The sequence below is a fragment of the Sciurus vulgaris genome (assembly GCF_902686455.1).
Source record: "Sciurus vulgaris genome assembly, chromosome: 12".
Classification (NCBI taxonomy): Eukaryota; Metazoa; Chordata; class Mammalia; order Rodentia; family Sciuridae; genus Sciurus; species Sciurus vulgaris.
Genome location: NC_136473.1, coordinates 109789384 through 109813670, shown reverse-complemented (window position 1 = coordinate 109813670; position 24287 = coordinate 109789384). Strand labels below are relative to the sequence as shown.

General features: G+C 33.0%; 1 protein-coding gene across 1 annotated transcript in view; it reads right to left on the bottom strand.

Annotated features, from left to right (window-relative positions):
* The window catches only part of KIFAP3 (kinesin associated protein 3), a 126022-nt gene that overhangs the window by 28015 nt on the left and 73720 nt on the right, over positions 1–24287 (bottom strand). The window contains exons 15-18 of the mRNA XM_079108090.1: positions 24050–24175; positions 21402–21500; positions 17070–17155; positions 4892–5081 (exon numbers count right to left, since the gene is read on the bottom strand). Coding sequence (XP_078964216.1) covers positions 4892–5081; positions 17070–17155; positions 21402–21500; positions 24050–24175 — 501 coding nt within the window. The remainder of the gene's footprint in view (positions 1–4891; positions 5082–17069; positions 17156–21401; positions 21501–24049; positions 24176–24287) is intronic.

Sequence of the window (24287 nt, the reverse complement as noted above, 5' to 3'; positions counted from 1 at the left end):
TAAATGACTGGAGTCTTGAAATACAGGTAGTATTTAAATGACAAAATCTGAGGGAAAAGAGTATTAGAGGAAGTACAGATCAAGTAACAGAACTGGTAAATGAATAAGGTAATCTGCATTTCCATCAGACTCCCTTACTACTCATCATTTGGTATACATATCCATTTGTGACACACCATATGTTAATGACCTTGATTATTATTTAATTGAATTATTAACAGATACCTTTTGTATTGATTTTATTACTTTACTAGATATAAAACACTTGAGCTTCCACTAAATGTGTCAGTAATGTTTAGCTCAGTTTTTATGTCCACTTAAAGATTCTCTAAGTCAAAAGACCTGATAACACTGAAAAACTACCCAAAAAAAAAAAAAAAAAAAATGAAATCATTGGAAATGCCAAGACATCTCAGACTGTTAAAAATGATTTTTAAAAATCCATTTCATATGTATCTAAGATTTTGTGAAAATGTAGCTAAAATTAACAAGTTTAAGATAAAAATAGCAAAATAATTGTTAAAACTAAATAATTGAGGATCAAGTTTTAATAAACCTGCTAATTTTAGAGGATCAAAGGGTGTGTACAATACAAATGTGTAATAAAAGGTATTCCACACTTTGAAAATGAATGCAAAGATGTTCTTTATGCCAACAGAAGCTTTTAACACTCAGAAATACAGTATTTTAAGAAATAAATATAATCAAGTGAAAAGATATGTACATCATATTATATTTATGAAATACAAACTACTGAAGTGAGCCAGATCAGGAACAAATTAAGTTTAAAAACTGATCAAATTCTCAAAATCATATCTTGATTCAGATTTCCCATCATCTTTAAAGGAAACAGAATAACAAAAGGATAAATGGCGTACAGAGAACTACAAACTGGGACATGATCAAAACAGTTCAAACTGAAAATGCTTGAGGTGAAGGTGTAGCTAGATTTTCATAAACACAGAAAACAACTGGATTAATACTATAATAAGCCTGATCTTATATGAAGTTTATTTTCAATAATACCAGTACACTGCAGCTTAAATAAACTGTAGCTTTAATGGTGTCCTTCAAGGCAGCTCTGACAACGGGTACTTTTTCTTCTCTAAAACAAGGTGTAAAAGCGGCACTAAAGTCTCATCTCATATACCTCAACTTCTTTGGAAATATTTAATTCTTAGCATTTTGCAACCAAAATTATTTCTTTTAGGGAAACACTAAAAAATTCTATCTTCTTGATTATCAACCCCTGATAAACCTAGTAGTGTCCTTTTAAAGTTCTGTTTTGTTTCAATGATAGCAAAAAGGAATCAAAGAATTTTATATAACATTTAAATGGCCAGAGAACAAAAGGAAAACAGATGCTGTGCACCAAAGCACTCCAAGATATACACATACACTTGGTGATCAAATCACACGAATCGCCTAGCTATAGAACACATTGCTGAGGGACACACCTTTCTCGAGTTTTCAAGTGATGATGATAAATAGGACAGCTATGAACAAAATGAATAACATGCTGGAACAGTGACAGAATCAAAGCACATCCATTGACTTCTGAATTCTGAAAGCCAGTTAAAAAACTGGTTATAGACATTGTGAATACAAGTAAAAAATTTAAAAACTCAGTATCTTCTTATATATTGTTACTGAAATAAACTTATTTTTTTCTCAAAATCAAATGAAAATGTAATATTGGGCTTTTGGTAAACTAGCTAAAAATGAAATTGTGCCTGTGTAGGAGAAAGACGTTGATAATGTAGAAAATGAGAAGTAGAAATAACTACAACAATAAATCTTCACTTATTTGGCTATACCTGATATGTCATAGAAACACAGGTAAATAAAGACTATGGTTTTTATAATGATCTTGAGACAGAAACAAACTGTCTTAAGCTTCATATTCCAGGAATATATTTACATGCTAAGAATAAGATTCTTCATAATTGATGAAGAATAAAAAAAGAAGCTCCAAAGTCATTTAGAAATGTGTAGTAGCAATACAGCTATATAAGTTATCATACACTTCCTCTATGGTTAAAAAAGTACCAAACAGCTTTATTTTCATAACAAAGGAAATTAATCAATGACTATAATTTTAGACTTTTTAGGAAAAAATACTATAACTAAAGGAGATGCTAGGTTCTTAACGCTAAGATTTTTTTTCTTTTTGGTACTGGGGATTGAACACAGGGGTGATTTCCGACTGGGATACATCCCCAACCCTTTTTACTTTTTATTTTGAGACAGGGTCTCACTAAGTTGCTGAGGTTGGGCTTGAACTTGTGGATTCTCCTGCCTCAGACTCCTGAGTTGATGAAATTACAGGTATAAGCTAACATGCTTGGCTAAGATTTCTTTTTAAAGAAAAAAAGGCAAAGGAAATATTAGATATATTTTGGCTGATATTTAACAGCTTGAAAACACAGAGGGCAATACAAATGACTAGGAAGAGTATATGCCATCTTATTTTGAAATAAAAGATAAATCCAGGGAATAATAGACTAGAGTTGCTTTTCACAGAGTCTGAATTTTCACAGAGACTTGGGGTTTAATAAAATGGCTCAAGCATTCAAAAGTATATGCAGCACTACAAATTTATCTGATGTTTCTGAGATACCATGGCACACAACAGATGGAAAGGAACTGATGTTATCTAGATTTCCATGAGAAACATCAAGAAATGCTAGACACATTCATTTAGTCTCTGGACTCAAGGAGAATGATTCATGAACTGAAAAATCACAGATAGATTGCTACAAGAACTGTATCTCTACATTTTAAAAGTATGAAATTTCTGTCAAATGCCTACCATATCATCAGGTTACAGGTATTAAAAAAAAAAAACTTCAGGATATCTAATGATATTGTTTCATCCCTCAAAAGTATTTAAATTTACTTATTTTTCCCATCAGTTACTGCTTTTTCTAAATTTTGATATATAAAAATATATATAATTCAGTTTTTTCACAAAATTATAAATTACACATTTTCTTTATAAAGTAGAAAAATATCAATAATTTTCATTTTAAGAGATTAATTTAAATGAATTAATTTTAGAATGTGATATAATTTTTAAAAATCTGTTCTGAAATTTTAATTTTATTTAAACAACAAATTTGAACAGTGAAGTGGTTAATAGTTTCATTCAACTTTGGAAAATGGTAATTGATTCACACTGTCAGGTACCCATCAAATTTCAAAGCCAGAAAATTGATTCTAAGAATATTCTGATTCTTATAAACAAAAAAATTCTTATCTCATATATTTTACTTTATGAATACAGAATATGTAGGGAACAGCTGCTTGCCATTACTGAACTAAGAAATTCTGGTTGGTTGAAATTAATGATTTATTCCATCTGGTTTGAAACACAAAGCAGCATTTCAAAACTACTGTAAAGTTCAGTTAGGAAGAAATTTATTCAATTTTCCAAGTACCCATATGTCACTGCATAATAGTTGGAGATTTTATGACAATACTTTTTGCAAAAATGTAGGGTGTGATCATTATGTGAAGCTTTTTAAAAAAAATTGTTCCAGTATTACTTAAAAATAATTTATTACTAAACTGTCTTTGGTGCAAGATTAGGACTCATGAATATGTTCATGTGGTGGCAACAATTATGTGGTGAAATATGGCTAAGCATAAATTTTCCAGGATTCATGTATCTACATCAAATATAAAGATAGTATACATTATCTACAGGAAATTTGCACAACTCAATTATGAAAACATATGGATGAATATGTGAATAGTATTAGTGATTAGATATGATGTTAACTTTTAGTGATTACATGTGATGGTAATTTATACAATCAACCATTCATTGATCACACACAAATAGTTTTTATAATACATGTTAAGCATTTATAAAATTTATATTGAGTGCACTTAATAAATTTATGGCAAAAACACAGTAAAATAAAGGGTAAGTCATAAATTCAGATATAATAACTTTTTTTTTTTGTGGTGCTGGGGATTAAACCCAAGGTTTTGTGCATGCAAGGGAAGCACTCTACAACTGAGCTATATCCCCAGCCCTCAGATATAACTTTAATGCTTTTTTTTTTTTTTCCAGTGTTTGTTAGTGTCCGAACCCAGGGTCTCACACATGCTAGGCAAGCACTCTACCACTGAACTATATACGCCTAGCTCTAATGCTTTTTATTTCCTCATTAGAAACCTTTTCCTTCCTCTTCTCAATTAAAGACCTCAGTGGAGTAATATTAATATTGACAACAGTGCAAAATACTGAAAGCCACAATATGAAAAAAAATTACCCATCTTTGTTCCAGACTCAACCGTGGAAAAAGGCAGTATGACATAATCAACAAGTCATCATCTATGTAAGGTTCATGAAAGTATTAAATTTTACCGTGAAAACTCCAGTAGAGTTTGGAAGAAACCATTGCTATAAAGTATCTAAAAGTCTTTCCAATACTCACCAAATAGTTTAGTTTTTTTGAAACTACAGCAAAATTAAACTGTTAAGATTAAATACATAGGAAAACAAAACAAATTAGTAAGTTATACATTTAATAAACACAGGATAGAGGAAAATGAATGTTACATTTTAAAACAGAAGTTAGAAATCTTGACAATGTCAGTTTAAGTGAAACATTCTAGAAAGTAATAAACTTCTAAGAGCAATTAATTTTCCTGGCTGCCTACTCTTTTTAAATGGAGATCACATTAAAGACTAAGTAGGAAAAAATGATGAATTATTAAGTTTGTTTGGTGTATATACATGTTAGACCTAAAATTATCAGCAGAAGACCAATTATGTACTCAAAGAAGCGCTTATAAACTTGGGAATGTGTGAGATGGGCAGACCAAAATCTGTATTCACGGCATTCAGACCAAGGGTTCACTTTGGCTATCATCCCACCTGAGCTGTAGAAAAGGTCAGGTCTTTCCAGAATGTCTCCATCATGGATGTATGGCTCAATTCGATCATCACCATACAAGTACTGTTCACTCTCGTCCATCTGACGGCTCTCCACCATCTCCAGCCACTGAGAGTTATGCCAGCGAAACTTCTCACTCTGAATTTTCTTAGCCCATTCCTCATCATACTCCTATTGAAAACAAGTATTCAACTATTATTACATGAATTCAATTTCTTGGTACTCAGTAGCAATACTTATATCTCATGAAAAAAGAATTTTTAGAACCTTTTTATAAATTAAAAAAAAATTTTTTTTTGGTACTAGGGATTGAACCTAGAGGCACTTAACCACTGAGCCACATCCCCAGCCTTTTATAATATTTTATTTACAGAGGGGGTCTCATTGAGTTGCTTAGGGCCTCGATAAGTTGCTGAGGCTGGCTTTGTACTCACAATCCTTTTGCCTTAGTCTCCTGAGCCACTGGGATTACAGGTGTGAGCCTCCATGCTCGGTCAAAAATTTTTAGAATCTTTCTGTGTCAGAGGACACATTAAAAATATCTTTCAGAATTATTTTATATAATAGCCAATAAAAAGCAATTCAATATATATTAAATAAGACTCTGGAGTATCAATCACTAATGACAATGAGAAACACTGGAAGAATCTAAATTTCCTAAATTCTTCTTTAAATATCAATCTAAATGTTGCCCAAATTTAGATAAACAACCAGACTTTTGCTTCCCATGAGTTCTTGTGGCTATAATTATTTGTGGCACTCATTAGGTGGCTAAATGACCTCTTTGGATATATATTTTTAGTCTAGATATCACCAGGGGAAGAAAACACTATTAAAGCACTAATTCTAACTGCTGAAATGGCTTACTACAGAAAATAAACAGCATTGCTGAATTTAATTTTGTTCACTCACAAAATAATGTTTTTAAAAATTATTTGTCAGGGTCACTGTAGAATGAATTCTACACTGGATGAGAAGATAATAAATGGCCTCCAATGTCAACTTTCAGCTCTAACAATGTGAATAGGTTAAATTACTGAATAAATAATGGTAAAAAGAGTATAATATAATGGATATTATATTAAATAACAAAGTGTATTCTTAATTATGTTTTCTCTGACCTGGCCATACTTGAGAAGTGTTAGGGAAAGAAAGAAGTTGAAAAATAACACTCACAGAGATGTTGTTACAAGCAGTTTCACTGGTTACAGATTTTAGTAGTTCATCTTGTTTTTTTCAAAATTAAGTATTAAGTGATGCCTAATTATAAATACAGATACTATGGCCACTTCTGAGTAATTTAGCCTAAATGCTAAATATAAATCTAAGCCTCTTTAAAATTGTAAAAATGAAAAAAATAAAAAGTAAAAAAATTGATTCTACCCCAAAAGGATAGTTTTTGGTTCAATATGTGGCTCTGTGTATGTGGGCAATTAAAGTTAGTTACAAAAAAAAGATAGTGTCATATTACAAGTGGCTAGATAATTTACAAAGGTATGATCATACGTACAGTGGAAGCAAAGAATGAACTTATAAATTATACCCTGTGAGGTAAACATTTAGCTCATAAACAGAAAGCAAAATGGTATTTGGGGAAGCAACTAATCCATATTAATTGGCTTTTTTCTAAAAAGATGAGTCAGTCACAGGTCACCCAAACTCCAAGAATATGTCTTATAGTATTGTAAATCCTATTAAATTCACATTAAACACTGGAACTAATTTGAGCTTGTTTCATTTGGTAAAAGGCAGAAAGCTAACTTTTCACTTTGGTAAAAAAAAAATTAAAATCTGACTAAATGATCTGAATAAAGACTTATTCAAGGATGACAAAAACATATCAAAGCATATGGATTCCTAGTATAAAAGCAAGAGTTAAATGAAATGTATCAAATTATGCTATCCAAAAAGCAATATACCACAACAAATTCTGCACATACATAATCACAACACACTAACTAAAATAATGGTAGAAGGGAGACTGGTGGATGGGGAGGCAGGAAGAGGAGAAGGGAAGGCGGGGGATGATCAAATCATGTGCACAAATGAACATGGCAAGATGAATCCCACTATGACGTAACGTACCAATGGAAGCAAACCAGTTAATGAAACAACAACAGGAGTTAGAATCCAGTCAAGCTCCCAAAGCATACAAAACGTGGAACTTGCTATTTCAATAAGACTGAATGAAGATTGCCTCCTAAGAATGTCTGTGAATAAATCCTTAAATGACATATTCACAAAATGTAGTTTGCCTAGTAGGTAATGTTCTTATGAAGAAAAAAAATCCTGCTGAGTTGTCATCTTATAAAGATCTTATTATCCTAATGACGATAACAAAAAATATAAATGTAGAAATATGTAAGTAACAAATATGTCTCTTCACAAACAGTAGCCCTTCTGACACCTTCAGACTTATTCTACAAGCTCACAGCAGTATTTTTATTCATGAACTTACATGCACAAGCTCAAATTTTTTTTATTTTTTTGATGTTGGATCTGTTATACTTTATTAAATGGGAACAGTAATTTGATAATGATTTTTCATTGTGTTTTGAATTTTCTATTCTTTTTTTTATTAAGATCTTTATTTTTACAGACTGCATTTTATTCATTGTACACAAAGAGGGTACAACTTTTCATTTCTATGGTTGTACACAATATAGATTCACACCATTCATGTAATCATACATGTACACAGGGTAATACTGTCTGTTTCATTGTACTATCTTTCTGCCCCTACCCCTCCCACCCCATTTTCCTCTACACCACCCAAAGTTCCTTCATTTTTCTCTTCCCCCCGCCACACCTGCCTCCTTATATACTGCAATGCACTTACCAGAAAAAACATTTGGCCTTTGGTTTTTTGGGCTTGGCCTATTTCGCTTAGCATATTTTCCAACTTCATCCATTTACCAGCAAATGCCATGATTTCATTCTTCTTTATGGCTGAGTAATATTCCATTGTGTATATATACCACAGTTTCTTTATTCATTCGTCAACTGAAGGGCATCTAGGTTGGTTCCACAATCTAGCTATTGTGAATTGAGCTGCTATAAACATTGATGTGACTGTGTCACTGTAGTATGCTGATTTTAAGTTCTTTGGGTATAAACCAAGGAGTGGGATAGCGGGGTCAAATTGTGGGTCCATTCCAAGTTTTCCAAGAAACTTCCATACTGCTTTTCAGAGTGGCTGCACCAATTTGCAACTCCACCAGCAATGTGTGAGTGTGCCTTTTTCCCCACATCCATGCTAATATTTATTATTGCTTGTGCTCTTGATCATAGCCATTCTAATTGGAGTTAGATGAAATCTTAAGGTGGTTTTAATTTGTATTTCTCTAATTACTAGGGATGATGAGCACTTTTTCATATATTTGTTGATCACCTGTGTATCTTCTTCTGTGAAGTGTCTGCCCAGTTCCTTGGCCCATTTATTGACTGGGTTCTTTGCATTTTGGGTGTTATTTTTAAAGAAACTATTTGACAACAGTCCAAATACACAAACCAAAAACATCCATGAGCATCCATGGCTAACTTTTGACACTCTCTTGGTAAAACTGGTTTTCTAAGGCAGTAAGTTAGCACAGAACCTAACACCACATGTAACAAGACTGACCTTACATTCCTCTATAGTCTTCATCTCTCTCTTGTATTGGTTTGTTATTGAACCTCTCTTAGCATTATAAGACTGAACAGCACACTAGCAATAATGTAGATTATACTGTTATTTTCTTCTTTAAAACTAATTTATTCTGATTTTTAAGTAATTTTTACTATAAAACAATAGGTTTAATATCTATGACTAACATACTGTAGCATACTATTTACAGTCTCACAATGCAAATATTACGGTTGTTTTCTCAATTCTTTAAAAAAGAAAAGTAAAACAAGTTTTTTCCTCAGGAAATATGAGACAGAACATCATTAAATTCCAAACTTTGTCATTACCCAGAATATTGAAAATTATGTCTTACAAAAAGACCCAACGATATTTACAGACTCCTACTACAATGACGAGCAGCATTTTCATAAGAGGTGGCCTCAAGATTTGGTGTGTGTATACACACACACGCGCGCGCGCACACACACACACACACACTATACATATATATATATATATATATATATATATATTTTTTTTTTTTTGTTATAGCTCATAGATTGAAAACTGGCCAAAAAAACCCCTTTGAGCAGGTAGGCCTTATTAAATTCTATTTTTAAAGTCTTAAAGAATTATACCATGACTTTTTGAAAATATTTGAATTTTCATAATTTCAAAGGGAATACTTTCATCATTAAAATTCAAAAATTATAGAAGAAAAGTCAATACCTTTACCTAGATGGAATCGCCATAAATACTGGTATATATACTACCATTTTTTTGTTGTCTGTTTGTTTTTGGTGTGTGGTAGGGTGGACAATAGGGATTGAACCCAGGGGCTTTAACTCTGCACTAAAGTCCCAACGCTTTTTTAAATTTTGAGACAGGGTCTTGCTAAGTTGCTTAGAGCCTCACTGAGTCTCGGAGACTGGCCTTGAACTTAAGATCCTCCTGTTTCGGCCTCCTGAGTTGCTGGGATTACAGGCGAGCGCCATCACACCTGGCTTCCCTCCGGTTTTCTCAGATTTGTTCTCATGAGGTATGCATGACAACAGAAGGCCTCTTGACACATCACACATAAATGAAGCATAACTTCTCCTTCGTCTGGCTGTGTACGATGGAGAGCTACTCAGGTCATGCAATCAGATCTGCACATAGGGTAATGATGTCCGATTCATTCTTCTACCATTCCTACTCCCATGCCTGTCCATCCCACCAGTTTTTAATGATATTCTAAATTCCAATACTATTGGCTATTTTTGAAAAATATTTTTAAATATATGTATTTTTAAATTTAGAGGCTAAGCATGGAACACTAGTAAGATATTGTACTTCTGCCATAAGTTTGTTATAGTTTGTGATAATATAGCCTCAGGTCTTAAATGTTTACCAATAAAGCATCTTAGAATAAAATATGTGTTTAGTTAACACAGTATTCATTTAAATAGTTACATTTTATTCTTTGGTATTAGAATCAAATGAGATAGCAGTGTTTTGCTATATGAAGCTGATCACTCATCTTTATGTTTCTGAAAAAGATTTATTGGATTTTTTGAAAATCAAAGCTTTAGCTTATGGCTATTGAGATTCTATTTAGCAACTGCAGTAAATTAGTAGGCTAAGCCAATGGTCTCAATATTTAAATTTTAGGAAAAGTTCAAAATCACATTTTAGGAACCGATATTAAGTCAACTGCCACCTACTGCTATTATTCTATTATAAAAGACATTTTTAAGGCTAAAAATGTGAAAAAGAGAATCTTAAAATATATTTCCCAAGATAAAATGTGTTAACGACTTTACATTCCATCTCCCCTACCCCACAAACAACTTTTTTCCTTTTTATTTCTTCCCTCTTCCATCTCAGTGAAAGCCAAGTAAATGTTTAGTCCTATCTCAATGGACCATATTCTCATGCCCTTATCCTATCTTCCACATACACTCTGGGAATCCCCAACAACACAGTTTGAGGGAAACATCAGTCTCTTTATGTTTCAGAGTTTGGACTGGTAAGTGTCAATGACATGGTAGGCGTACTGTAGAGTACACTGGACTAGGAGTCAGGAGACCTGGTTCCCTGTGCTGGCTCTGCCACCCACTGGAGTAGGCACCTGCCCCAAGGTACCTTAATCTCTGCTGGCCTCAGATTCTTCATTTACACAATGAAACAAGTCTAGGACTTACTCAAGCTCTAATATTTTAAGAATAAAAGCCTATAATTAATGTCATGACTTCATAATGACAGTGAATAACTATTTCAAATAATTGAAAAATACTGGTATAGTATAAAAAGCAACTCAAAATGAATATCCAGGGTCAAAATGTTCACTAAAGTAAACATAATTAATTAAAATCCATTCTCGCCCTTCAACAGATGAATGGATAAAGAAAATGTGGTAGATATACGCAATGGAATATTACTCAGTCATAAAAAGAATGACTTTATGACTTTTGCTGGTAAGTGGAGACTATCGTGCTACAATGGAATAAACCAATCCCAAAAAACCAAAGGCTGAATGTTCTCTCTGATATGTAGATGATAACAAACAATGGGGGTGAGGAAGGAAGAACAGAAGTTCAGTGGATTAGACAAAGTGGAATGAAGGGAAGGTAGGGAGGATGGGAAATAGGAAAGACAGTATAATGAACTGAACATAACTTTCCTATGTTCATATGTGAATATACCACCAGTGAAATTCCACATCATGTACAACCACAAGAATGGGATCCTAATTAGAATATGTTATGCTTCATGGACATATGTCAAAATACATTTTACTGTCATGTATATCTAAAAAGAACAAATAAAAAAAAACTTAAAAAATGAATTCTAACACCCTCTCCCAATCTCTACTCCCTGGTAATGCCCACTGCCCACACTCTAACAGGCAGCAACTATGAGAACTCAAGAGATATCAGAGTTCAGTCACCTCTAAGATATGTCATCAAAACCTAACAAGCTTTTGTGGAAATATTCTAGGGATATAGTTGTTTTATGTCCACATTTGAATCACTACATTTCACGAGGATTATACTGTGTTCTGGCTTTGAGCCTTGAGTTTATCCTGTGTTTAGAGGACAATGTGCCTTGTCTCATATTCTCTTCTCAGCTTCCGACATACTGATCTTAAGTACTCAGTTTCCATAAATTCTTAAGTGTCACAAAGGACTTATGGTTTGATTTTACATGGAATGTGCCATCCTTTTTGAAGTCCTACATCATTTTGTTTACTACTTAACCAGTGAAACATTATGAAGCCTTAACTGGTCTATTATCAGAGTCTGTTCACTATCAGGAAAACTCTTTGTCACTGGCTTCCGTCACACCTTGTATCTGATTAACACACTATAGGATAACATAGGACTACATAGATCTGCTTTGTGTTCTAACAAAACTGATGGAAAACAGATTTTCCTTTCTCCTTTAATGTGGCAGCCCCTTAATTGAGGCTGTAATATGGTTTATTTAATACAATTTTTCATACTAAATTAAAGCAGGTCTAGAGTAATTTAGCTATTCATTAAGATTAAGGCAGCAGCAATTAAAAAGATGCTTTTATGTCTTAGAAAAACATTTCTCCAAATGATTCGCACACAAATTAAACACACATAATAAACTGACTGACTTTTATGCACATACTATCTCTCAATAGAACCATCCCCTAGTGTCACCTCTAGTCTTGGCGACGGCATTTTCTAATCAGACCTTCTAAGTACAATTATCTCCTATTACCTCTGCTTAAAATACTGGGGAGACTAACCCAGACAATATCATTTCAAATATGCCATGTTAGGCCAAAAAGTGAAAGACAGAACTAAATGAAACTTATTTAAGAAATCATGATTTTTCTTTCATACTATGCGTTGAATCTTTTAAGTCCAACTGTTGCCAATTAAGGAAAAAAAATAAAGTAATATGCATAAGAAACACATATTCATGTATATGTAAATTTTTATATATTTAAATCTAACAAGCTGGGAAAATATCCTAAATTTCTGTCTTTTTGTTTGTGTAATATAAAATGAACTGTAAAATACAGTTAACAAAACTTATCTCATTAAATCCAATTTGATGATATGAAATTCAAAAAATAAAAACATCAAACTCACAATGAAAAATTAAAATTTACTAAGCCTGAAAAACAAGCAAGAACCCCTCGGGAAAGAGACAATTTTAAAATTTTCTGTCAACAGCTCGCTTGAAAATCCCTGTTCTACATCCATACCCAACCTGCACACCAACTGAAAGTTAACTACTGTTCTCCCATTTTATTCACCTTCTACCCATATTTCCTGGCTTTTCAAAACCTAAGTTCTAATTCTAACCCATGAAACTCCTGTAACTACTTCTCAAGGTGTTGTGAGGCACTTTCTAGAGTATTCAAGCTTCTTGTCAAGCCTATTAATAAATACCAGTTTTTCTGTCTGATCAAGGCTTTCCAGGAAAATTTGTAGGTACTCTTAACAATTAACAAAGTAGAGGTTACATTTAAACTCATATTGGTTTATGTCATTTTAATAAGTTAACCTTTTTAAATATAATTTTGTTTATCCTTAGATGAAGACACCATCTTATTTTTTTAAGTTTAAGATACTACAGTTAGGTATTAATTTGAGATTAAAACACATATAGTCTTCTCATGATCATAGAGTTACTAAAAAAGGAAAACTACCATTCAGTATATCAGTGACACAAACCTTTGACAGTAGGAAATCATACACTGATGTGTTGCTGCCAAGAAATACATCAGTTTTACCAGAAAGCCTAGTTACATCCCTTTTCTCATACACACTGCAGATACAGTGTGTCATTAGCCGAGAACATCTATTGATAGAGCCATGCAGTACCGAAGTTCCTGGAAGACGAGTTCACGTGCTTAGATGACAGAGTCCTGGTGTTCTCTAGTCCAGATTGTAAACTTTTATATTCAAGGGGCTTCATGTTATTGAATTTTGTATTACTAATGTCTACCTTAGTTTTTGATATGTACTATGTGCTTAGTAAATAAGTATTAAATATTTGACAACCCAGAAATGTCAGGGAAGGGATTTTTTTTTTTTTTTTTAATTTGTCAACTGGGGAGAAATTTTTGAAGTTCTCACACACTTAACACAAAATTTGAAGAAACACTAAAGAATCACAATGTAATCAAGATTTTTCTTCTGGCAGTGCTGGGGCTCAAACCCAGGACTTCGCCAATGCCAGGGGGAAGGTGCTCTAGCACTGAGACACATTCCTAGCCTTCTTACTGAGTTTTTAGATGCTTTCTAGATCAAATGTGCAGGTTCTTCCTTTCATGATTTCTAAGGCTTTTGGAAGAGAAAAGGCAAGAGTGGACCGCTTCATTATCCCCTTGGAAGACCAGGCACCTAGGTTTCTCTCTGCCTCCTGGTTCCTCTGTACCTATACAATTCTCTGCTTCCCCAAGCTATACGTACCCGAGTCACAGACAACAATCTGCAGATGGGGTCACAAAGACTTGGTCATATAATACTAGTAATGTCGCCATGCTTGGTACAGAGTACTATCATCACACATCTGTTTCAACTCATCAATTCAGGGCATGGGCCCAATTACATTAAATAAATCATCAATATGTCAATATTTGCATAATTTTCGGGGATAAGTTCTTTACTGAAGAAGGCATACACCCCAAAGGCTTGCAAAACATCTAATTTTTCTTAGTGTTATTCCACATTATCTGTCTTGAGCAGCAAAGCTTGCTTCCTTAAAGATGAATGGTTTTGAGCTATCAATATTCCCATCCCTATATATATTTTATATTTTTTATCATACCATACAGTTATTCTGAGAATAGTAGGAAATTAAAATCAAGCAGCGAAGTCTTAAATCATCCACTTATGTCCTAGGCAGGTTTCTAACAAACTATTTAAAAAGTCTGTTATGTAGACATGATTAGTGCTAACTGGACAGAGATTTCACCTTCTCCCTCAGTAGTTTTTTTCTAGTGTTTCAATCATCTGTGCTGTGTCTAATTGAACTTTTTGTTTTAAATTAAATACATGTTCTTGGGAAAATATTAAGGACAAGCAATTGGTACCCTCAGTTGTGATCAGTAATGGAGCCCGGGCTAAAAACCCAAAGAAGGGCTGTTATTTCCCAATTGTCTGTGTATGATGCAGTAAAGTGGCTAAATCCTTGAATTTCTCCCAAATAAAGATGCTCAGCAAGTTAAGAGAAAATCTTTGGTCTGAGATTAATTTAAAAATTGGGTCTAAATTCAAATAAGTCACTACAGATTCAGAACATGGGTCACAAATGAGGTATCTCCATACTAGAAATGGCAGCTACCTATTTAAAGATCTCAATCAAGGTCTTTCAGTTAATCGTCCTATTCAAATGCCCTGACGTGAAGTTTAAAAATGCTGAATTCAGTCATTTTACAGGACAACTTCAAATATAAACTATAAATAGTAATATGCCTAGCTAAAATTCTCATACCAAATAACTTTTCACAGATAAATTCCAAATAGCGAATGGATTACCTTCTTCAGTCATTTAAAAAAATTAAAGTGAAAAGAAATAACATACATATTTAATTGTCCTGAAGAAGGAAAATGTTGACCCAGATATTTAATTCACATATAAAGTCCTCAGTAAGGTCTGAGTTTTAGTCTAGCTTAAAAAAAAAAAAAAAACCATACCGACTGACCATTATGTGGTAGATGTATCATATGTATCTTCTCTATAATCATCAGAAGCATCACTGTAAAGCAAGTCTTTAAGAAGTTAAGTAATCTGCCTGAGATTATTCAGCAGGTAAGTAACAGAACAGTCCATTGTATTATAAATACAGTCGCCACTCCAGGGAGGCCAATTTTAATTTAAGACCAGAATCCCTACCCAACAGAGGACATACAAGCCTTGAGACCTACTAAAATTCTCTACTATCTGGTTAAAAGTGAACCAGGGTCTTGGACAGTATAGGAGCATAAGAAGAGAAAGGCAAAGCAATGCTATTTTTTGTTTGTTTTTCTAGAAGAATGTGGGATATTTCCATGGCCTGATGACCTTCTATTAGCTCTACTGGACTTTGCTTCTGAGAAAAATCATCTATGAATGACTCAGTTTAGCAGCACAGCAGGAGTGCCACATTACATGAATCATCCATAGGCAATATCTTTAAATACTCTCAGCTTAATAAGTCTGATTTTTCTAAGTAAGTGTTTCAGACTAAGGTATTCCACAGTGTGAAATGATCTATGATTATGTGGCAAGACATCAATAGTTAAATGTAAATCCATTTTAGAGATTCATAGATTAGGTTAACTAAATCCTTTGATTTACTTGTTCCAATTTTTTTTGTATTCACTCAAAAGTGATAAGATAGCATCTCAGGGAGTCATATGCACAGAGCTAGTGGTTATATCCCAAATTTCACTTTGCCACTTTGCCAATTCTCCTCTATTGAAGTCTTCACATCAAAAATATATATAGGGGCTGGGGAGATAGCTCAGTCGGCAGAGTGCTTGCCTTGTAAGCACAGGGCCCTGAGTTCGATCCCCAGCACCATTAAAAAAAAAAAAAAATATATATATTTATATATATAAATATATATTAAAATAATATATAAATATATAATATTAAATTAAATATTAAATTATTAAATATACAAAATATATTATATTACTATTATATTTATTAAATATATAATATTAAATATATATTAAAACATTTTTTAATACATAGGATCTGGCATATCCCTGGCATAAGGCCTAAGACCAGCAGAGGACTGTTGGAGCAGCATAATTTCTCAAGAAAAGATAGCAGGGTCAGCATGTTTCTAACCCAAGACTTAGATCATGCTCTGATTCAAGTTGCTGGGTGTGGTGGCACACACCTACAATCCCAGCAACTCGGGAGGCTGAGGCAGAAGGAGTGCAAGTTCAAAGACGGTCTCAGAAACTTATCAAGGCCCTAAGTAAGGGCTGGGGATGCGGCTCAGTGGTTAATTGCCCCTGGCTTCAATCCCTGATACCAAAAGAAAAAAAAAATTCAAAGTCATGAATAACATGAAGATTTTTATATTTCCCCTCATTCCAAAGCAACTTATAAAGCATGTCTATGCATATAACAAAAATTAATTTATTCTTTTAGAAAGTTAGTCTGATCTGTTTAAAAACCTTAAGTTAAACTTAACATTTTTTTAAACTGAAACAAATAGTTAACACAAGATTTATTTAAAAAAATTAATGGCTATAAAATTATTAATTTTGACAGAAATTATCAAACTTCCCAATCCTACAGAAAAACAAACAAACAAACAAAAAAACACACCAGGAGATTCCAAAATGACATGTAGATCAAGGCTTAAACTTTGAACTACTGTACTCTTTAAATAAGGAGCATACAGTTAGAAGTTGATACCAATGGGTTTAATGTATTAAAAGAAAATTAATATCAGAATTTCCTGAACCTTACCAAAATACAAAATTGTGTTAACAATGAATGCGTAGTTCAAATTAGTTGTATAACGTCTTTGTCTTTCTAAAACAATGGCAATTGTACATGTTTAGAGAATAATTACTTACCGCTATAATGTCTAGCGTATTATCACAGACCTTACGGATTTCATTGTTTTTATCATGCATCAGGTCTATGAGATATGCGGGAGCCTCTGAATAAAAATGGTTAAAGATACAAACTGCATTTGAAATCAAGACTCTTTAGTCATATTAGAAAATCCCACATTTCTCTAAGTTTAAATGCTAAATTGAAATTTAACTTCAAAAAATTTTTTTCAGGATAAATTAAAGGATTTAATATTAACACTTTAAAAAACAGTCATTTGTAACATGCTGCTATAATTAGAACAACCAGTTTTTGGGTTAATTCAAATTTTAAAATAAAATAATTAATACATTTAATATTTCATTTGTTAAAAAAATAAGGCTAGTAGGGACACACACACACACACAAAGAAAATTCTACATAAAAATGGAAAAGGAAAACAAAGGCAATAAATCCTAGAAAGGCTATCCTTTTGAAACATGAAAATCATGAAAATAACTGAAGAGGGAGCACTAGAGTTGGGTAGCTATCAATGCTTTCTTGATCTATTCTGCCCTCCTAAAAGTTCAGGAGATGGAATTCACACAAAAATGAACAACAGCCAAAAGTAACTCCAAAAATAAAGAGTGTATGTTATGGTACTGTTAAAAAAAATGAACAACAAAAAAATAATTACAGTCAAATCCCATTTAGGGTTATAATAAGAAAAGAAAGAGAAATCAAGGTAAGGCATTTTATGTAAGAGAAAGATGGAAACCAGCATTTTGAAAGAGATAAGAATTTAAGAAAATATTAAAATATATATGAACAAACAACATAAATCAGAACTAGAAAACCCACAGAAACAAGGTAATTTAGCAAAGAACCAAAAAATGAAAGTAAAAATAATTTTAGATATATAAAAACTAAATTTAAAATAACACAAAATACAACAGATAAAAATCCTAAAAGAAATGAGGCAAAAAGGAAGTAAATTTATGAAATCAAAACATAAGAAAAAAAAAAAGGCTAGAAAATTACAGATCTTAAAGATAGGCAAAGAAGAGCCAACCTAATAGAAACCTCAAAAAAGAAAACCAAGGCAACAGCACAAAACAAATAACTATCATTCAAGAAAATTTATCTGGAAAAAAAAAAAAAGACAAAACTAAAAACAGGAAAAGCACAGTTGTACACTCAGAAAAGTCTACTAAGGATGACAAACTAAGTCAAAGTCTAGTAAAACAATTTGATGTTAAAGAAAATGAACATCCTTCTGGTCTTTCTAGAAAAAAGACAAGTTATTTCTAAAGGGAAAGGAAATTAACAGCAGACTTTGGGGCAGATAATTATAATTAGATGGATTAGACATCTCACTGGTAGCAATGAAGGCCAGAAGACAGGTGGGAAAGTGCCTTTAAATTGCTGAGGAAATGACTGCCAACCTACAGTTCTATATTTTGCTAAATTATTATTTAAGAGGACAAACTAGTTATTTCAGATAAAGATATATTTTATTATTCATAGGTAATATTCACTATAAAAATTCTTCATTTAAAAGGAATGGGTTCTTTTTAACACATTCTTTATTTGAAATATTTAAATATACTGGATCCACAAGAAATCACAGTAAAATGGCCTAAAATAAATATTTTATTTAAGGGTGAAGTTAAATATTTTAATAATGTTTAGCATGTGATAAGTTGCAACAAGATATATTTGTCACTGACATCAACAAAAATCTTGGTTTCTGAACATCAAAACATTTCTGAGTTCTTTATTTTGGCAGAAGCACTTGAGCAATATTTAATCTTAAAACATGGAAGAAAGCATCAGATTGAAGCAGTATTTCTTGATGCTTTTGTAAAAATTTTAATTCATCCAGTCTTTTATTGAGCATTCACACCATTATCGACATTTTGTATTCTTCAGGATGACTATTTAAAAAGTATAGACCCCAAATACATTGGTATTAAGTAAAGACTGAACTTGAGGGAAGATGAAATTTAGAATGAAGAAAAGCCAAGCAGAAGTCCCTTTAATACTGTGAGTTTGGCTGCTGAGTCACTGAGTAGATAGCAGAGGCAGCAACATTTACTGTATGTGAGGCACCTGGCAGGTACTTTAAATACTTCATTTTTTGATCCTTAGGAAAAAACCCTATGAAATGAACTGCAAACAGGCTGTCTTTCAAAGAAGGAAAGCTATGCTTTCATTTGACTGTTTTCTGTAGTGGCTTCTGCAGTTACAGTTTAGATACTCTCTTTATATAAAATAGCCTTCCAGAGATTCTAGACCTGTAAAAGCTTATACACACAGGATCCAAAAAGACCCTGCAGCAAGAAAGTCTGTTTAACTCTATTCCCAAGTTCATTCAGAACTATTTTTCATTAAGCAAGTGTTAATACTCAAGGAATATGTTTCATGGAATACAGCTGGGGAAAAGTTAATTTCTTTCAATGATTTTAAAATGTTTTGAGTTATGTTAGATCATTTAAAACTAAAAAAGTCTTTTAGGATATTACTTTTAAAGGACATTAACCAGTGAGGTACCAGCACTCATTTACCATACAAGTATTTACCAAATATCAAGTACTGTTAACTTTTGGGTATAAATAAAGATAAGATAAAGGTTGAGGATGTCAAAGTCTTTTGGGAGAGACAAGCACATAAACAGATGATTTAAAGTACTTTTTAGAGGTAAAAAAGAAAGAACTCTCCTACTGGGAACAAGGGAGGCATAGAATTTAGAAAGGCTTAAATAAGAAGACAGTATATAAATCTTTGATGGGTAGGAGACATAAAGGGGGAGAATGCATTTGAAGTTGACAAATATACAAAAAAGCAGTAAGTTACAAGGTAAGTCATATCTGATGATAAGAAATTTGATGTACTGAAAGAAAATCTCAGGCTTAATTATATATATATACTCATGTGTCTCATATACTCATGTCTTTATGACACTGAACATACTGGATTACTGTTTTATATTTCTTATTTACTTACTATCTCTTCAACTAGGCTTGAGAACTAGGACTGATTTTACAAATTAGTATGTGTTTGATGGTCAGCGCTTGTGTACAGTATATGATTAATTATGAATAGTAACAGTAGATATTAACATTTTCAGCCTGAGGGGTTGTGTGGATGACATTGTTGTTATTAACAATGAATACAGAAGGCATGACTGTTTTGCTCTTCAGGGAAGGATGGTGACTGTATAGAGTACCCCCTGGTTGCAGTAATGATTAACTACTATTTACTGAGTACCTCTGGGAATTGGGAACTATAATAGGCACCTTAAATCCATTAATACTTACAACACACCCACAAAGTAGGAAGCCTTTTTATTTAATACTGCAGCCATTTTATTGATGTAAGAATGTGTGCTAAGGAAGTCACCTAGCTTTTTGAGGTACTACTGCTAGTAAATGGCAAAAGGTAATTAAAATTTAGGGCTACATGAGGGTGGAGGTTATAGCTCAGTGGTAAAGCACTGGTCTAACATGTGCAAGGCTCTGATCCCCAGCACAATGCTCTTAGAATACACGAAGCAAGGCCCCTTTAGATGAGGACATCCAGACAGCAGTTAGCAACAAAAGTCTGAGGCTTGAGAAGTTTTGCAGACATTACATACTTAACATACAGTTGGGCAGCTGAAGTCCTGTGAACAGACATGTTTTCCAATATTGAGTAAAAAAAGTTACTGGAAGAGAACCAAGGACAGACCTTGGAGCCTGTGAAGTGAAGTGATACTAGCAGAGAAGGAAATTCTGACATGTTCAAGTTTCTTAGTAATCAAAATCTGACAAGTTAATAAAATTGCTCTCATTATATTCTATTTATATACAGGTTGAGCATTCCTTATCTGAAATAGTAAGTGTTTATATTTACTTAGATTTTAGAATATCTCTTTATATATAACGGGTTGTCCTGGGGATGGGACATAAGTCTGAACATGAAACAATTTATGTGTCATACAGACCCTATGTACAGATCATGAAGACTACTTTAGTTCACTTGTGTGTTGACTGAGAATGCCATACGACATCGACTATCCCACTTGTGGTGTCATACTGGCACTCAGAAAGTTTCAGATTCTGGCGCATTTTCAATTTCAGATTTTCAGATTAGTCATGTTCAACCTGTATTGATTTAGGGTAAATAGTACCATGGAAAATAGTGCGTCTTCTAAATTTATTTTAAAGTTTTGTATTTTCTACAGCATTTATTATTTTAATTTTTAATATTAATATTAATTTTAATTTAATATTTTCTACAGCATTTAATATTTTAATATTTACATGAAACACGACAAGAAAGACGTATGTTTTTGATTATGTGAGATGTGACCTCTAACACTGAAAGGATACGCGTCTCCTTGATTATGACGTCTCTCGTGGCCTGGTGGAAAACCATCTGGTAGAAGACATAGATGATCTGACACACAAACTCATCATCTTCCTGTTGAGCTAAAAGGAAACAAAACTGCACATGAAAAAATTCTGTTTACATACCTAACTGAGAATCACTGGGAATAACAGAGAGATAAACTCACTGTGGCAAGTATATAAGTAAGGGACAACAGTTTTAAATATTTATAATATATAGGCGACACATAATCATCTATGTCTCTGGTGTTCCTTCTAACATACACGACTATGATCAGTGGAGAAATTTCATGATGGTATATTTATAGAAGCTTTAAGAAATTTAGTAGTTAAATTAGGTAGGTTAATTATTTTGAAATACAAAGAAAAATTTGAAGATTTTGAAAAAGAGAAGTTACATCAATTCAGAGGTTTAATCAGTCTTCTTTGGATAGTTCATCTGAAAAGATCAGGTAGTACTAAAAAGGAATTGAGGGAGAAGACTGATTTAAAGAATAGAAATTGTGCTTCTCTGTTCCCTTCCCTGCATTTTGCCAACACACATGAAAAAAACAGACTACATTGACTTCTGTGCCCCAATGTGAAATGGCAACACTTACCACCACTTGTTTCTTTCTGTTCATCACAAGAATTTTTCAAACAATTCTCATTTAAGTAAGTTCATCTGAATTTTATCTCTATAATGTTGATTTCATATGAGAAAAACAATTCTTAAAATAACACCTTCTGCATTCTAAGTTTTGGCAGCAAGTGGACTATTATAAAAAGGTATTTCCTTTGGTTGAATAATGTTCACAAAATTAAACTTTACATATTGGCAGGAGATGAATACTTTTAGGTTCAATATCACTATAATCATAAAAAAGTTATATAATAATAAAGGCTAATTAATAAATGTTTATTACACAAAAATAACAGAATTGTTGATGTTCACTGATTGATATTTAAAAGCAAAATCTAATTTTAACTACTAGTTATGAAATTTGATATACTAACACTGTAGTTTGCCATCAACTCTTGCCAACAGTTCAATGACATGCTAGAAAGAGATTTCTTGGTTAACATGGTTTATAATTAACTGTGTGGAGTAAACTGTGGGCCACTTAAAGTCCAGTTTGCCCCAAATGATCTCCCTAACTTCCTAAAACAATAGGGGTTGAAACCGTCACTATTAAATACTCCCGCGATATATAGCGTCCCTTCAATGAAACCCAAGGGTTTTTTAATTGGGAAAATCCATATATTTCTTTAAAAAGAATATTATGTAGCCTCTGCCTCACAGCAGATAAACCAAAGCATGGTAGAATACTTGGAGTTAACTCTTAGCTCCCTTTCACATACCTTGGCTCTCTCAATTAAATCACGGTGGGACCAGCAATTCCAGGACACTGGTCATTTTGCTTCAACTCTCTCTAGTTCTCCACAAAAAATCTTCATTATCATTCTGTCAGTTATATTTTCTTCACTTTTATCTCCCAACTACCTGTCTCTCTTTTAATTATTTCTAATACTATACTATATATAGCAACGAAAATGAACAATCTTCTGTATATAGCACAAATGAATCTCACAAATAAAATGAAGGACAAAATAAACTAGATTCCACTTATATAAAGTTCAAACTCAGGCAAAACTAATCTATCAGTGATAAAAAGATGGGAACCACTCTGGAGGAGATGGTAATGACTGGGAGAAGGGGAGAGGTATTTCTAGGATTCTGGCAATGTTTTATTTTCCTATGTGGGTAAGGCAACATGGATCTGCTCACTTTGAAAACTCATTGAACTATACGCCTAAAAGTCATGTATTTTTCTTTATGTATGTTACAGTTCCAAAACATCTACTAAAATCAATACAAAATGCACATACATCACACCTGCCGTAGTAAGGACTGAGATTTTAGGTGTCTCACAGTAGCCATTTAAAGATTCATAGTATCAGCTTCTTTTAGTGTGAAAGATGCTAGAGAACTTGGTCCTAATGAGATGATATCAGACCCAGATAGATCTTTATGCGATACAGAAAGCAATGGGTCCTGGCCCCTTGAGAGCGATACGAATTCAAGGGGACAATCAGCACTGTGGCCGAATGCCACCCGAGCTAATAAAACTAGAGGTGCATACTCTCACTCCTGACAGTCGCATTCCGACTGTCCAACGCTATATATGTTGGCCAGCATAGATGTAGAAGGAGCACTTTCACCATCACAGGATGCTCAGAAGACAATGCCTCTGGATCCACAGGGATATGGTGTTTAGAGTCAGCTTCTAGGTGCACTTTTCTACTTACGGATCAAGATATAAAAAGAGAACAGACTGAACTAAAACTGACAAAAAGAAAAAGAAGAAATGATAGATTATTAATGAGGGGAGAGAAGGTGAGGGGAAGGCGGTATCTGTAAAACTGGACCCAAAATGCTTTATAGAAAGTTTGAACTTTGCAGTTTAAAGGTCTTTGACATTATTCTATCCAATCCCAGCTAGCAGAATTTTGTTCATTTTTCTTAACTATTTAAATTTCTTCTGATTAATGTAATAAGGTAAATACTATTTCATGCTGAGGACTCTACATGAAAATTTAAACTAATAAACTGCTTAGTCATTAGCATGAAAATAAATTAAGATAATTACCATTTAGCAGTTCAATGAGTGCAGGGATTATCCCAGATTTTGCTAGCAATGCAGCACAAGAGTCATCCATAGATACAGTTCCAATCATTATAACTACTTCTAAAACAAGATCATCTTCTGCAGCACCTAGAAAAGTCAAACCAGAGAAAATTTTCATTGAGATGTCCTTATTTGAATCTAATTAAATCATCAAACTTCAATTCACAGAAAAGATAGTAAAAGCTGTTAACTGAGTTCC